We start from the raw sequence: 13,837 nt of genomic DNA on the forward strand, positions 1-13,837 counted from the left end.
GACTATCAAAAATAAGCACATTATGTATTTTATACGGATTAAGATTTTTATGTAAGCTTAAGCATTCTAATTGTACAACACGGCTGATAAAAATAGCAGGTTTATAGGTTTGTAAACAATTTTTTATAATTATCTATGACTATTAATGACTGAAATGTTTTAAATACATATAAAATTTTAGTTACACCAACGGTATAGGTATAAATATATCAATTCTAAAGAATAAATTCTTATAGATTGACTTTTTTAAAATAATTTTCAGCATTTTTTTTAATGACGGGGGAAAATATGTAAGCTCCTATTTTTTATTAATGAGTATGATGTTTTTAATATAAATTTATAAATTGATTTTGCAGTTTCATTTTCTTCAAGAATTATTTATATTACAATAAGTATTCATGAAATCCTAGAAAAATTAAGTTTTATGAACTTAGAATGGCATACAAGCTGACGGCCCACCTGATGGAAAGTGGTAACCGTCGCCTATAGACATGAGCAGTACCATGATACCCCCCATGCATTGCCATTCCTGAGGACTTAGATGTTATTCCTTTGTACTCTGTAAATTCACTGCCATATCTGCTTCACGGTAGAAACACGAATGGGACAGAGGTATCCAAGCAATCGACTTTTGTACAAAGTCTACCTAAGTGTACCATTATTAAATTTCAAGACAGTGATTCATAGTGTAGGGCTCTTAAACGACTTCTGGGCCCTCGCTAACAGGGTACTGATTCGAAGCACGCACATTTACTGAGGGTATTCAGAAGGAAAATAAATTTATATGAGACGTGGAATGAACGATATTATTAGGCCAGAACTAAAGATGAATTTATTTAAAATGATAGCAGACAAGATTAGCATTAATAACTATGATGTATACATGTTAAACGCGTGAGGTATATAACGCGAAGTTAACTCCCTACGACCGCGGACGGCCAGTCTCCATGCAAAACCGGTTCTTAAAGCGTCAGCGCAATGTTCATAAGCAGAGCGGAATAATATATTTAAGAATATTGTATAGATTTATAAGAAATCTAACTGATCCAATATAATTAGACAACATTTGAGAAACCGCTACTATATAGAATAAAAGTAATAGAATTGTTAATGAAAAAATATATTTATTAACAATAGAGCTTATGATTATATTTTATACATAACATACAATGCGCAATACAATACAAAAGTGACTAATTAATTACAAAATATTAGTCTTCTTCTTCAAAAAGCATCTGCAGTAGTTCCCTTTTGGTACATTGCTCCCCTTCTAGTCTTTGCACACCCTTCCATTTAACAATAGTTGGGATCACCATGAGTCGTGTTCGACTATCCGTTCTGAAGGGGCAGGCTTTGTCCTTCCAGCTAGAATAAATTATTTTATTAATGATTACACTCTTTAAACTTGACGACTTCAAAATGAAATTGGCTAGATGCAATTTTTCAATCAATTTCAAAAAGAGGAGGTGCTTTTATTTTAAATTTTTCATTATTGTTATACAATGAAATTCAAAAATTAAGTAAAAGGATTTATTCCCATATTGCCCATGAGAGCAACAAATTATAACAAAATAAGTATGAACTTATTTTGTAAAAACAAAGGTTATTTAATGTTATCTATGAACAAAGATAGATTTATATATATGTATAAATCTACCTTTGTTCAATGCTAATTATGCCGATCACAATACTTACTATTCTCTATTCCCAACATCAACATATGCAAAAATTACACTCTTCTTCAATTCAGTTAGATATGCTTTCACAATGGGTTCCGCTGCAATTTAGAAATTGGTACTTTAATACCTTTGAGAGTATTTAAGTGTACATATACCAAAATACTTTATATATAACAAATAAAATGTTTCTAAAATATTTATAAATACATTTTAGATCTTTATATACTTAATAAAATAACTTTATCCAAGATTTAGTTAAAATGACAATAGTTCTTTGACAATATATACACCAAATCCTTCCATTTTCTTATTTACTCCTAGAAAACAAAAAGTAAAAGGTTTGAACCTTTTTTCAGGCATGGTATTGATGCATTTAATAGTTTCTTCATAGCTACATAAAATGAAGATTTCTATCTTAGATTTTGGTTTTGGCTTTCCTTTTTAGGTAAATACATTTAAATGTAACACTTGATACAATAAAATAAAAATAGTAGAAGATTTGTCCAATTATTTTTATAAATAGATATTACTTAAGTCACATTAATATATGACAACTCTTGTATAGAAAAGTTTATAGATTAATAACAAGTTTTAAATATGTAATTGATTATAAAATTATTTTGTCAGATTTTAAATATATGACATATATACGTGACTTCGTCCGCGCAAGCGGGCATTATATATTTATGCATGACGATTGGTCGTATCATTTAACGTGTCACAAATCAATAATAACAAATAAAATATAGCTAAATAAAAAAAACTCAATTTTACATTTAGAATAAGAGTAGAGATTATATATGATCATAGAAAGATATAAAAATATCTACTTCGGACTTATCAACTGTGAAACTGGATAACGATGAAATTGTTATCTTTGGAGAAAATTATAATTTATATTATGTAGGTATATTTATATATTATAATATTAACCTTCTACACAGTCTGGACACCAACTATTGCCGTCTGCGCTTTTTTCACCACTAAAATAAAAAAATACTGGAGGACCGTTAGGATCTATATTCTGTGTATATTTTGCAAATTCCTGAAAACCTTTGATTTCCACATTCGACACCATATTGATATTAAGGCACTTTATAAGTTCCTATTACAAAATAAAGTCAGATGACTATACTAACGGCAAATTAAAAATGTACAATATTATAGAACAAAATTTAAAAAGTAACAAATAATTATGATAATAAATAATAATTTTAAAAATTCCCAATTCAGTAATGAACGACACCGTACACAAGTGGATTAGTGATGGGACTCGAGTGATTTTTTTTCACTCGAGTCACTCGGTACTGATAACTTACTCACTCGAATGCCACTTGAGTGAAGATAAAACTCGAGTGATTTTTATTGACTCGAGTCACTCGGAATATAAAACTCGAGTGACCAAAATTTTAAAACGAATAAAACAGTATTAATTTTACATAGAAAATGTGTATTCATTTTCTCAAAAAAAAAAAAAAAATCTAAACAAAATGTAAAAAATAGAAAAACTAAACCTGTCATACATAATCAAGAAACCTCTTATATCAACTATCAGTCAAATTAAAATATTATACCATAATCTACTACTAATAAGTAATCCAATTTAATTTATTCTAACAAGGAACTTTCATGAGATCCAAATATAAACAGTTTTATTATGTTCTTACACAATTTAAGTAATAATATACGTGTTTTAAAATTAACTTAAATAAAACTTAAATAAACTCAACAAAAAAAAAACAAAAATAATGTATCTTTAATGAGATAACAAATTTAACTGAAATTGGTGTAATAACTACTTTATAAAAATAAATTGATAAATTTTTTCCCTACCAAACGGCTTCGATAATATCGACTTCAGTACACTTGCTAAAATAATAGAAGAATGTTTCTCCGTAACCTCTTTAGTAGTAACAGTTTGCGAAAAAAGTTTTGAATTATAAGTATTGTAATAGTTAGGTATGCTTTATTATTGTCAGAAGTCCATAAATCTGTTGTAGCAGCTGTATATTCAACTAAATGTAGAATATCTACAATTATAGTGCGTGCGGCATGATAAGCATCAGGAAGAATTTTTACTCTTAAAAGTTTCCTGCTACCGCGGGTAAACCACTCGAGTGGTACGAGTCAACTCGAGTCACTCGTAATTCGAGTCGACGCGAGTCACTCGAAACTTGAGTCATCAAAAATTTAACTCGAGTGCATGATCGAGTTGAATCCCATCACTAAAGTGGATACAGAGTAGATAGTTGACGACGAATTGACGCATGACAGTTAAAGCCATAGAAAGATAATAAAACATAGTAAGAGATATGTAAGTGCTAGATTAGAGAATAAGATAACACGATTGCTTCCAGAATTGCTTATAGTTATTAATTATAGTCTTGGTAGATACTATTCATATTCATTTACGTACCGTTGTCCATCTTTATCTATGTCAAATTGATTGTCAACTACGGAACGGCGATTATGCGGCGGTATGCACTAGCGCATGACAGTTATGTCAGTTGATAAAATATGAAAATAGTTTTATTTGAATTTGTTTTATATAATTTGATTGTGTTTCGTTTATATTTTGTAATTCTAATTGTTTTAAGTCCTAAGTTTTTTCCAAAATGGACGCGACAACATCTATAAAACCAAAAACTATGGCGGAATTATTACCTGGTCTTAGTGGTGTGTATTTTTTATCTATCAATATAAAATATTTATATAAAGTTTAAAATCTGCTTTCTTTACTATTATATATCAAATAAAAAACCAGTAGTTACGTTATTTGTCCATCATAAATATTATATATGTATAATTTTCATAAACTATGTTTGTAGGTATTCTTTCAAGGGATGTAATGCAGACGCTTACCGCTAAAAAACAACCAAGGCCTACAATGGCACAGACTCGTACAGCTGAGAAAGTTTTGAAGCCATTAACTATTGCTGAAATGCGTGCAGACATACAAGGTACAAACACATTATTCTTAAAGAATAAATGTTTTTATAATTTATTTATAAGATGCATTCAGATGTTTACCAAATATTTAAACAATTACTGGATTTAGTCACTTTCTTCACCTTGATATACCTATAGCCTAAAGCTTTATTTCTTATTATTGGAGTTGATGCTAGATATTATTAGGATTTGAAATTCAATTTTTAAATATCATGTAAATAGAACAAGTGTTCTCGCTTCTAAAATATATTGGAATTTTTATATTTGTGCCACTTTGTTTTTAATTTTCATTATTACCCAACTGCATGTTATGGTATGTAGAGAATTTTGTTTACAAAAAGTAATAATTAATTTAAATTTTCTACTTTAAATAGTTTCCATAATACTTTTTCAGCTTTGAAAATACAGTCTCCTAGAAGAGTCGCCCAAAGTACAAGAGCAACTAAGAAAAAAATATGGAACTCTTCTGTAAAGATTGATAAGAAAATAAGTCATACAGCAGATGGACAGATGAAGAATAATCCAGTCAGAAAAGTGCTCAACTTCCAAATGAAACCCAAGGTAAAGTCATAGTCAAGCTGGTCTCAATTTCATATAATATTATTTTTTTAATGAAGTTTGAGATGTGTGACAACAAAAAATAATCTTAATGAATATTATAAACAGGAAAGATTTGATTTTTTATTATAATGAATAAACTTAAAAAATACCTGATTTTAAATATTCATTCACCTATAGAAGGCTATATTATCAATGAGTGACTTGAGCTGTATTTTGTTTGTATTTCTACCCCTATCTCAGGGGCAAGTCACTAGTAGTACATATAAAATACATATATGGAAAGAAAAAGAAATAATATTTGTTTAATAAATTTAAATTTTTACACGAAAGGAGCAGATAGATTTTCAAAATAATCATATTTTAGGTAGCTTTTTACAACCAATTCAATATTATTTGATGAAGTATACATATATACCTATTATATTTATATTATCTATATATCATATTGTTTTATATTGTACTATTTTAATTTATTTTTGTATATATATATATATATATATATGATATATAAATATCCTAAATTTTTTATTTGCTTATTACATTAAGCTGTCATTAATATATTTTGTTATTTTTGTCCACTATTGACTGGTAGATAATACCATATGGTGTTAAGTTTACCTTCTACAGTGTCTAGATGTATTGAAGGTCATTAAAAAATATATGATCAGCAATTAAGGTCAATTTATTAGTCATCCAAACTACGAAATATATTTTGGTATTTAAAAATTGATATCATTCTAGTTGCAAAATTTACTTTTCATCTTGATATACTGTGATTTGAGAAATAATCGTAAATTTTACAGTTTGTTACAAACTCAAGAGTCATTGTACACCAAGTAGCAGAGACACCAAGATTTCCAAAACCTGATTTTCGAGCAAAGAAATCACTTCTTCAAGGTATGTTTTTTTTATGTATTTCTACCACTGATTAACATCAAATTATTGAACACAAATCCTTTGTTGATAAATACTTGTAATATATTAATAATAAATATTTATTAGATAAAAGAACAAGTACTTACACCTTTTTTAATCATCATCATCAAGTAACTGATTACGTGTTATTTGCAGCCAAAAATACAGTGAGGATTAGTGGTGTTTGTAATATACCAGATACACCAGTGGTGGCTAAACCAATTAAAAGCAAGGTGACTCTTGCAAACAAAGAGAACAACTCAAACCAATCCAACATCATAAAAGATAAAAAACAAGTACTGCAAAGACCTTTAAGCAATAAAAAATTGTTACCACAATTAAAACCACCTGAAACACCACTATCTAATGAATCTTGGAAATCTAATTGTGACGCCAGTTTTCTTCAAAGAGAGAAAGAAATAAATGATATAGAGATGAAGATACAAGCCATTTCTGAGGAGCAAACTCTTGAAAACATTGCAGAAGTGTCTCCACCTGTTTCTACTCCATTCAAAGAGTATCGGAATGTGAAGGAGTATTTTAATAACTCAAGTGAATTAGAGAATTCGGGTCTGTACAGTGATAACACAATTATGTGCTTTGATAAACCTGTCGAAACTGGTGTCAGCAATAATGATAATAAAAGAGAAGAGAGTGTTATAGTCTCCCTCTGTGATTTACTCACCAAGACAAAAGTTACAAACCAAGAAACGATTAGCGCTGAACTTAATGATTTGTTACAAGTTGCAAAACAGACTGAATACAATATTAAAATCATTGACAGTGGTATTCAGACGCTCAACACTATCAAGGATTCACAAATTAAGTCTTTGCAGTATGTAAAAAAATTAATACATGACAAAAGAAATGGACAATCAATTCCTGAATGTGATAAAGACAAAACCTTAATGATTAAAACCAAAGTTACAGCAAATGATTTAAAACAAGAATCATTAAGCACTGAAAAAAGTCCTATACTTGTAGAACGTTGTTCTGTTATTAAATCACCTTCCTATAAGATACCAAAAAAGAACATGTGTCTGAGAAAAAAAGTGTTTTATAAGTCAATGCCAAATATTTCAAATAATATTGGAACACCTAACAAAGATATAGACAGACGAGCTTTGGACATGTATATGAAAATGAAAGAGCAAATGAACTTTTTGAATACACCTCGAGTTAAAAACAATAACAGAGCCGTACCTGACACCCCTACTGTTACTTCACACAATTTACAAAGACAATTAAATAAATTGTATGGCGGTAGTTAGGGGCATTTTTATAAAACAAGATATTAAAGAAATATTTAGAAAAAATATGTAATGATTTTACAATAAATTAGCATAATTTTTTAAGTTTGTATAATTTGTGCTTTGTTTATAATATGGCTGCGGGATGGTATTTAAAAAAAATCATTCCATTCTATATAATAAGGAAATAGCTGTGCTATAAGGACGAATATAATAATTACATATTATATCCTCTAATTTAACACAATTGTATAATATGTTTTAGTATAAAGAGTGAATGCACTTTATTACCAATAATATTTTTAGTGTGACTATTATACTTGTGAATTTTTAATTGACTATTAGTGGTATAATACACTATTATATTTATAAATGAATAATTGAAGAATATAATTTTAATCTCTTTCTAAAATTTGCAGTATCTGATAGTTTAGAAATAAAAAAAATAAGATCATTCCTAAGTGGTTTCCATTTCAACTCTATATATATGATTTTAATTCTAAAGTATGCATATAATATACTGGTCGAAATCTATAACATTATCATTTCTTAAAAAAAAGAAAAAGAAGAATTATACTTGTAAACATTGTTAAAGAAATCTCGAATCTCGAAAAACGACAGTCATTTAAAATTCCTCTCATACTAATATTACAGTTAGAATACTTGTCTTCAGCGCGCTGTTTCATACCTTAAAATATTGTTTTACTGTTAGAACACTCAGATGATGCTAACATATCCTCTATATTTCTGACAATAATATAGCACTAGAGTTTCAGTTTAATTCCTCCTCTATACAATCAGATCAGATGATCTATTTAGTTGCATACATTTTTTCTATAAATTAATCTGTATAATTTTATAAATTAAAATTTTAAGTTTTATCTAAAATTATAATAAGAATTAATCATGTTTAGGTGCAAAAATTTAATGGCCACCCATAAACTGTTTCCCATATATGTTTATAGATGTCGCTATGTCATATCGATGTTCAACTACTGATAAAAAATATGTAATTTTTTCCACTTTCAATAAATAAGAACCATCCACTTCAATGCCCCGTCAAAACCAAACATGGCCAAGCTAATAATGCAGTGTAAATACTTGTTTTTAATAGTTTTTTTTTTTTTTTTTTTTTTTACAACACAGGGGGCAAACGAGCATGCGGCTCACCTGATGGTAAGTGACTACCGCCGCCCATGATCACCCACAACACCAGCGGCATTGCAGGTGTGCTGCCGGCCTTTTAAAAAGGAATATACTCTTTTCTTGAAGGTTATGTTGTCGTATCGGTTCGGAAATACTGCTGCTGGAAGTTGATTCCAAAGAATGGTTGTGCGTGGAAGAAAGTGCCTTGAAAAACGCACGGTGGAAGACCGCCACTCGTCCAGATGATTGGGATGAAACTTTAGTTTGTGGCGGGTTGTACGGTGGTGAAAATCAGCAGCAGGTATCAATCCGAACAATTCCTCAGAACACTCCCCATGATAAATTCGGTAGAAGATGCACAGAGATGCAACATCTCTGCGCAGTTTCAATGGGTCAAGCCGGACAGTAAGGCGTTGACTATCGATAATTCGAGCCGCCCGACTTTGAATGCGGTCTAACGGAAGGAGTTGGTACTGTGGCGCTCCTGCCCACAGGTGAGAACAGTATTCCATATGCGGCCTGACTTGGGCTTTATATAATTTCAGGCGGTGTTTTGGCATGAAATATCGTCTCACCCTATTGAGCACTCCTAACTTTTTGGAAGCTATCTTAGCCTTCTCCTCCAGATGACCGCAAAACTGGACGTCGCAAGATATATCAACGCCCAGAATTCCTAGACTTGACTTTTTATCAAGGGAAGTGCCCTGAAAGTGAGGAGATACGACAAACGGCGTCTTTTTTGCGGTAAACGCGCAGACTTGTGTCTTTTTGGGGTTAAATTGAACAAGATTTTGTTCACCCCAGATCGAAACTTGATGGAGTGAAGTTTCGATTTCAGACACAAGTCTATTCCGGCACTCATCGGTATGTGCCCGCGAGATCTTTGCATGACCGGTATATAATGTATCTCCTGTACTGTCGTCCGCATAGCAATGAATATTACTTATCTGTAACATATCATTGATATGCAGAAGAAACAGAGTCGGAGATAGTACACAGCCTTGCGGGACACCAGCATTCAAAGGTTTTAAATCAGAGCATGCACCGTCGACTACGACCTTAATGCTACGTTCCTTGAGAAAACTGGCGACCCAAATGCACAGTCTCGCAGGCAACCCAAATGAAGGTAGCTTTGAAAGCAGCGCTCTATGCCACACCCGATCAAATAATTTTTAAACTGTCAAATAGTTTTTAAACTGCTCTTGTAATTTGTATTTAAGACTGATAAACCACACCAACGTCACAAAGCTTGTTCTTCATATTTACTTTTGACTTTCACGCTGCTTGTTTTATATTTTATAAGAGACGGGAAGTAACGCAATCATTTAGGCAAACTATAATAATTTACCTGAATTATCTTGAACTTTCGAATAAAGAAACGGTCAGTTTTATGTACCAAAAACCCTGAATATAGTGACAATTAATGTGATATGGGACTATGAATGGATAGCAAAAAATACTTCTATCTCAGAGACGAGATAATGCCCTACAACAAGACAAATTTACTCGTGACCACAGCTGGTGTAAAATGAGTTTAAATATATTTGTAAATTTTACTCACGCAACATACAAATGTAAAAGTAGCCTATACCTTCTTTATTAGTTATTTTATGCATGACCTATTATACCTGATAGTAGGTAAATGGCTATGACTTTAATATTTGTCACAAATGTATTTCATTTTGTGATGATATTTTAGGTACAAATTGCCAGAAAGCTCTTTTCATAATTGTTGATTTTAACCGACTGTCAAGAAAAGAGGTTAATATATTTTGATGTATGTAGATATCCATGCATGCCCGAGTATATAACAAAAAGTGTTTGTAGCCTACACACACTAGTAAACTAACGTGTCAAATATTCGGACTAATCTGGACTTGAAACGGACCTAATGGATTTTTTAAATTTAACGGCGTTTGGCTTCAATCAACAACAAAGTTGGAGTGTTCTCAACTCCTACATTGTACAGCCATAAACTGTCAAAAATCTGAAAATACCTAGTTTATAAATATATTTATTTTGTTAAGAGCATCTTTGTTTTATTCTAATAATTAATTTCTTCAGTAATATACGTTAAATCTCCTGGCAAAACTATATTTTTTTTATGGTTAAATTAATAAATATAAGCATTGTAACTTTAAGTCAAAATACCGAGTTATTAATATATTTAAAAAATATTTTTTATAAGTAATCTAAATAACTATTTGGCAATAAATTATATTATTAAATTTTTTTAATCTGTGTCACTTCAGTGATAACCATATTTTTTTTTTTTTTTTTTTTTTTTTTTTTTTTTTTGTGGCGTTCACCCCGATATTAGGGTATTTTGCCAAGAACAAAACGGGGAAACGATAATAGTAATAAAAATACCTAACACAAACGAATTTAGAAAGGATAAGGATTAGGTCTAGGATATTTATAGGATATGAAACATATACTTGTACATATGAGAATATACTTATAAATATATAGGAAAAGCAATTGATGCAACTATAAATGTATTCATGTAATATAACTAAATCTTAATATTGTTATCATATATATATGAAGATAGTATTTTATAGATAATAGGATCATTGGAAGAAAGTAGAGTAAGAATAGAAGTTGGGAATGGAACACGGATGGATCGGAGATGATTAAAAAGGGAGGTGTGGTCAAATTTAGAACATGAGAAGAATATATGATTCAAGTCCGCCACTTCAGCACCGCAATTACACGACGAACTTTGTACAATACCAAGCTTGTATAAATGAGAAGGTGTGCATACGTGACCTAGACGCATACGAGTTATAATACTTGTTGCGGTCTTTCCAAGCTTTAATTTACAAAACCATGGTTTGAAAGGAATATCGGGTTGTATAAGGCGATAAAATCTTCCTTTTATTGTACTTGTTTTTTCCCAATATTCCTTCCAGGCATACCTTAAATATATTTTTGGGAGACAAGCTAGGTCACTACAGTAATTATGATACGGATACATATCACCACAAGTTACAGCCTCTCTTGCAATAAGGTCAGCTTTGTCATTGCCGCTAATACCACTGTGTCCTGGTAACCAGGCAAAAGAAACGGAATAACCTCTCAACATGCAAAGATAAAGACTTTGTCTTATGTCACAAATAATGGGATAAACTGGTTTTGATTTAAACGGATATTTGGCTAGAGCTTGCAAAGAGCTCATAGAGTCAGTGAAAACTATTGCCTTATGTAATTTCATTAAAAGTATATATTCTACAGCTTTTAAAATACCATAACATTCCCCGGTAAAAACTGAAGACTCCGGTGGAAGTTTAATTTTTTGAACGATATTAAATTGTGAATGAAACACACCCACACCTACACAACCGCTATTGTCTGGTTTTGATGCATCAGTAAAGATGTAGTGCCATTCATTCCATTCAATGTCAGTTATAAACATAAATTTGGCATTCAATTCTGAATCATTTTTTAATAACCCAAAATCATATTTAATATTAGGAGATAAAACTAAAGATTGATATGAGCATTTATAAATGGGAAAACAGGACGATGTAAAAGTGGGAGATTCTATGGATTTATATTTTTCATAACTTTGTATTAAACATGGAGGTTTTTTATGTTTCCAATAAGATGAAGACGAAATAAAGATATGTAGTTGAGATAACTTTTGAATAAGCGGATGATCAGATAATTGTAAACAACGAAAAAAGAAGCGATCAGATAGATATTGTCTTCTTAAAACCAAAGGTGGATCACCGATTTCGAGCTGTAAAGCATTGATTGGACTTGATTTCATTGCTCCAGAGATAATCCTCAAGGCCTTTGATTGAATTAAATCCAATTTCTTAAAAGCAAATGAACTTCCTGGAGCTAACAAAAAAGTTCCATAATCAATGACACTCCTTATAAGACCATTATAAGCAAGTTTTAGTGAAACGGGATGTGCTCCCCACCAAACTCCAGCAAGGCACCTAAGAATGTTGAGGTTACGCTCACATTTCGTAGAAATATAATTACAGTGGGACAGACCTGTTAATTTATTATCTAGCACGATACCTAAAAATTTAATTTCAGTCTTTATAGGAATGTATGAGTTATCATAAAGCACCTTAATTTGTTGCGGTGATCTCATTCTTGAAAACAAAACTACACTACTCTTGGTTACAGAAAGATTAAGACCATTTGCATCTAACCACGTTTTTAACAAATCTAATGAATCAGATAATTTGGCAGAAGCAGATTCTATGGACTTCGCAATAAAATATAATAAAAGATCATCAGCATATTGTAAAATTTTGACGGATTTATCAAGGAATAATTCTAGATCGTATGTGTATATGTTAAATAAGATTGGACTGAGAACAGATCCTTGTGGAAGGCCTTTCCATACTGTTCTAGATAATTTGGTATCTTCATCTAAATTCATATATATTGTTCTTTCTGATAAAATATTAATAATGAAATTAGAAAGCATTACCGGTACATTTAGAGCTTGTAATTTAGTTTTTAAAATAGAAATTATTACATTATCATAGGCAGAATTTATATCTAAAAAGGCTGAGAGGATTGACAAATTTTGTGAGAAAGCTATATGAATATCTGAAATAAGAATGCTCACATTATCTAAGGTGCTCTTACCTTTCCTAAAACCAAACTGGTTCGGGGATAGTAAGTTATTACTTTCTAAAAACCATTCTAGACGGTTTTTCACTAAATGTTCAGCTAGCTTTAGTAAGACAGAGGAAAGTGCAACAGGACGGTATGAAGATGGTTCAGAAGGTGGTTTATGAGGCTTTAGAAATGGTATAATAATCTGAGACTTCCATGAAGTAGGTATATTTCCCGAAATAATTATGGAATTAATTATATTTAAAAAGTAAATTAATGTCGCATCGCTAGCATTTTTAAAAAAGGAATACGGTATACCGTCTTCTCCCGGTGCAGAGTCTTTAATAGAAGCTAGAACACCTTTAAGTTCTACTAGAGTAAAAGGAGAGTCAAGTTCGAATAATTCGTCAGAGACGGATAGAGAAATATTGTAAAGGCATTCCGGCACATAACTAGGAGCAAGACGATCTAAAAATTTATTCGCTAAAGTTAAATCGAGTGCAGAACGTGATGTATGATCACTAAAGGCAGATCTGAATCTTTTAATATTATTCCAAACGACTGATGAATTAACTTCTGGACAGATAGAAGAACAAAATCTTCTCCAGCCTTCTAATTTCTTTTTTTTCAGTAGTTTTCGAGTAGAACGTGAAACTGCGGTGTAAATTTCAAAATTTTCTGGTGTCATGTAATTATTATAATTTTTTTCAGCCTCTTTACGATTTTTAATTGCTTCCTTACAATCTTTGT

At 30.8% G+C, this 13,837-nt stretch overlaps 2 protein-coding genes across 3 annotated transcripts; one reads left to right on the forward strand and one right to left on the reverse strand.

The window, feature by feature from the left end:
- Positions 1 to 1,104: 1,104 nt before the first annotated feature.
- Positions 1,105 to 2,964, reverse strand: LOC113517561 (thioredoxin domain-containing protein 17-like). The gene is made up of 3 exons (XM_026902266.3): positions 2,613 to 2,964; positions 1,696 to 1,777; positions 1,105 to 1,365 (listed from the first exon to the last, which is right to left on the reverse strand). The coding sequence occupies exons 1-3, from the start codon at positions 2,755 to 2,757 to the stop codon at positions 1,212 to 1,214; spliced, it is 381 nt and encodes a 126-aa protein (XP_026758067.1). The 5' UTR covers positions 2,758 to 2,964; the 3' UTR covers positions 1,105 to 1,211.
- On the forward strand, positions 2,308 to 7,811 carry LOC113517531 (uncharacterized). Of its 2 annotated transcripts, none has more exons than XM_052901565.1 (5): positions 2,308 to 2,582; positions 4,508 to 4,639; positions 5,023 to 5,189; positions 5,993 to 6,086; positions 6,261 to 7,811. In XM_052901565.1, exons 2-5 carry the CDS (start codon positions 4,528 to 4,530, stop codon positions 7,373 to 7,375), a joined length of 1,488 nt encoding a protein of 495 aa, XP_052757525.1. In that variant the 5' UTR covers positions 2,308 to 2,582; positions 4,508 to 4,527; the 3' UTR covers positions 7,376 to 7,811. The 2 variants fall into 2 exon arrangements, with proteins under 2 accessions (XP_052757525.1, XP_026758029.2); XM_026902228.3 differs by lacking the exon at positions 2,308 to 2,582 and adding an exon at positions 4,116 to 4,355.
- The last annotated feature ends 6,026 nt before the right edge of the window (positions 7,812 to 13,837 follow it).

The sequence above is a fragment of the Galleria mellonella genome, unplaced genomic scaffold (genome assembly GCF_026898425.1).
Source record: "Galleria mellonella isolate WM207_F2 unplaced genomic scaffold, CSIRO_AGI_GalMel_v1 utg78, whole genome shotgun sequence".
Classification (NCBI taxonomy): domain Eukaryota; kingdom Metazoa; phylum Arthropoda; class Insecta; order Lepidoptera; family Pyralidae; genus Galleria; species Galleria mellonella.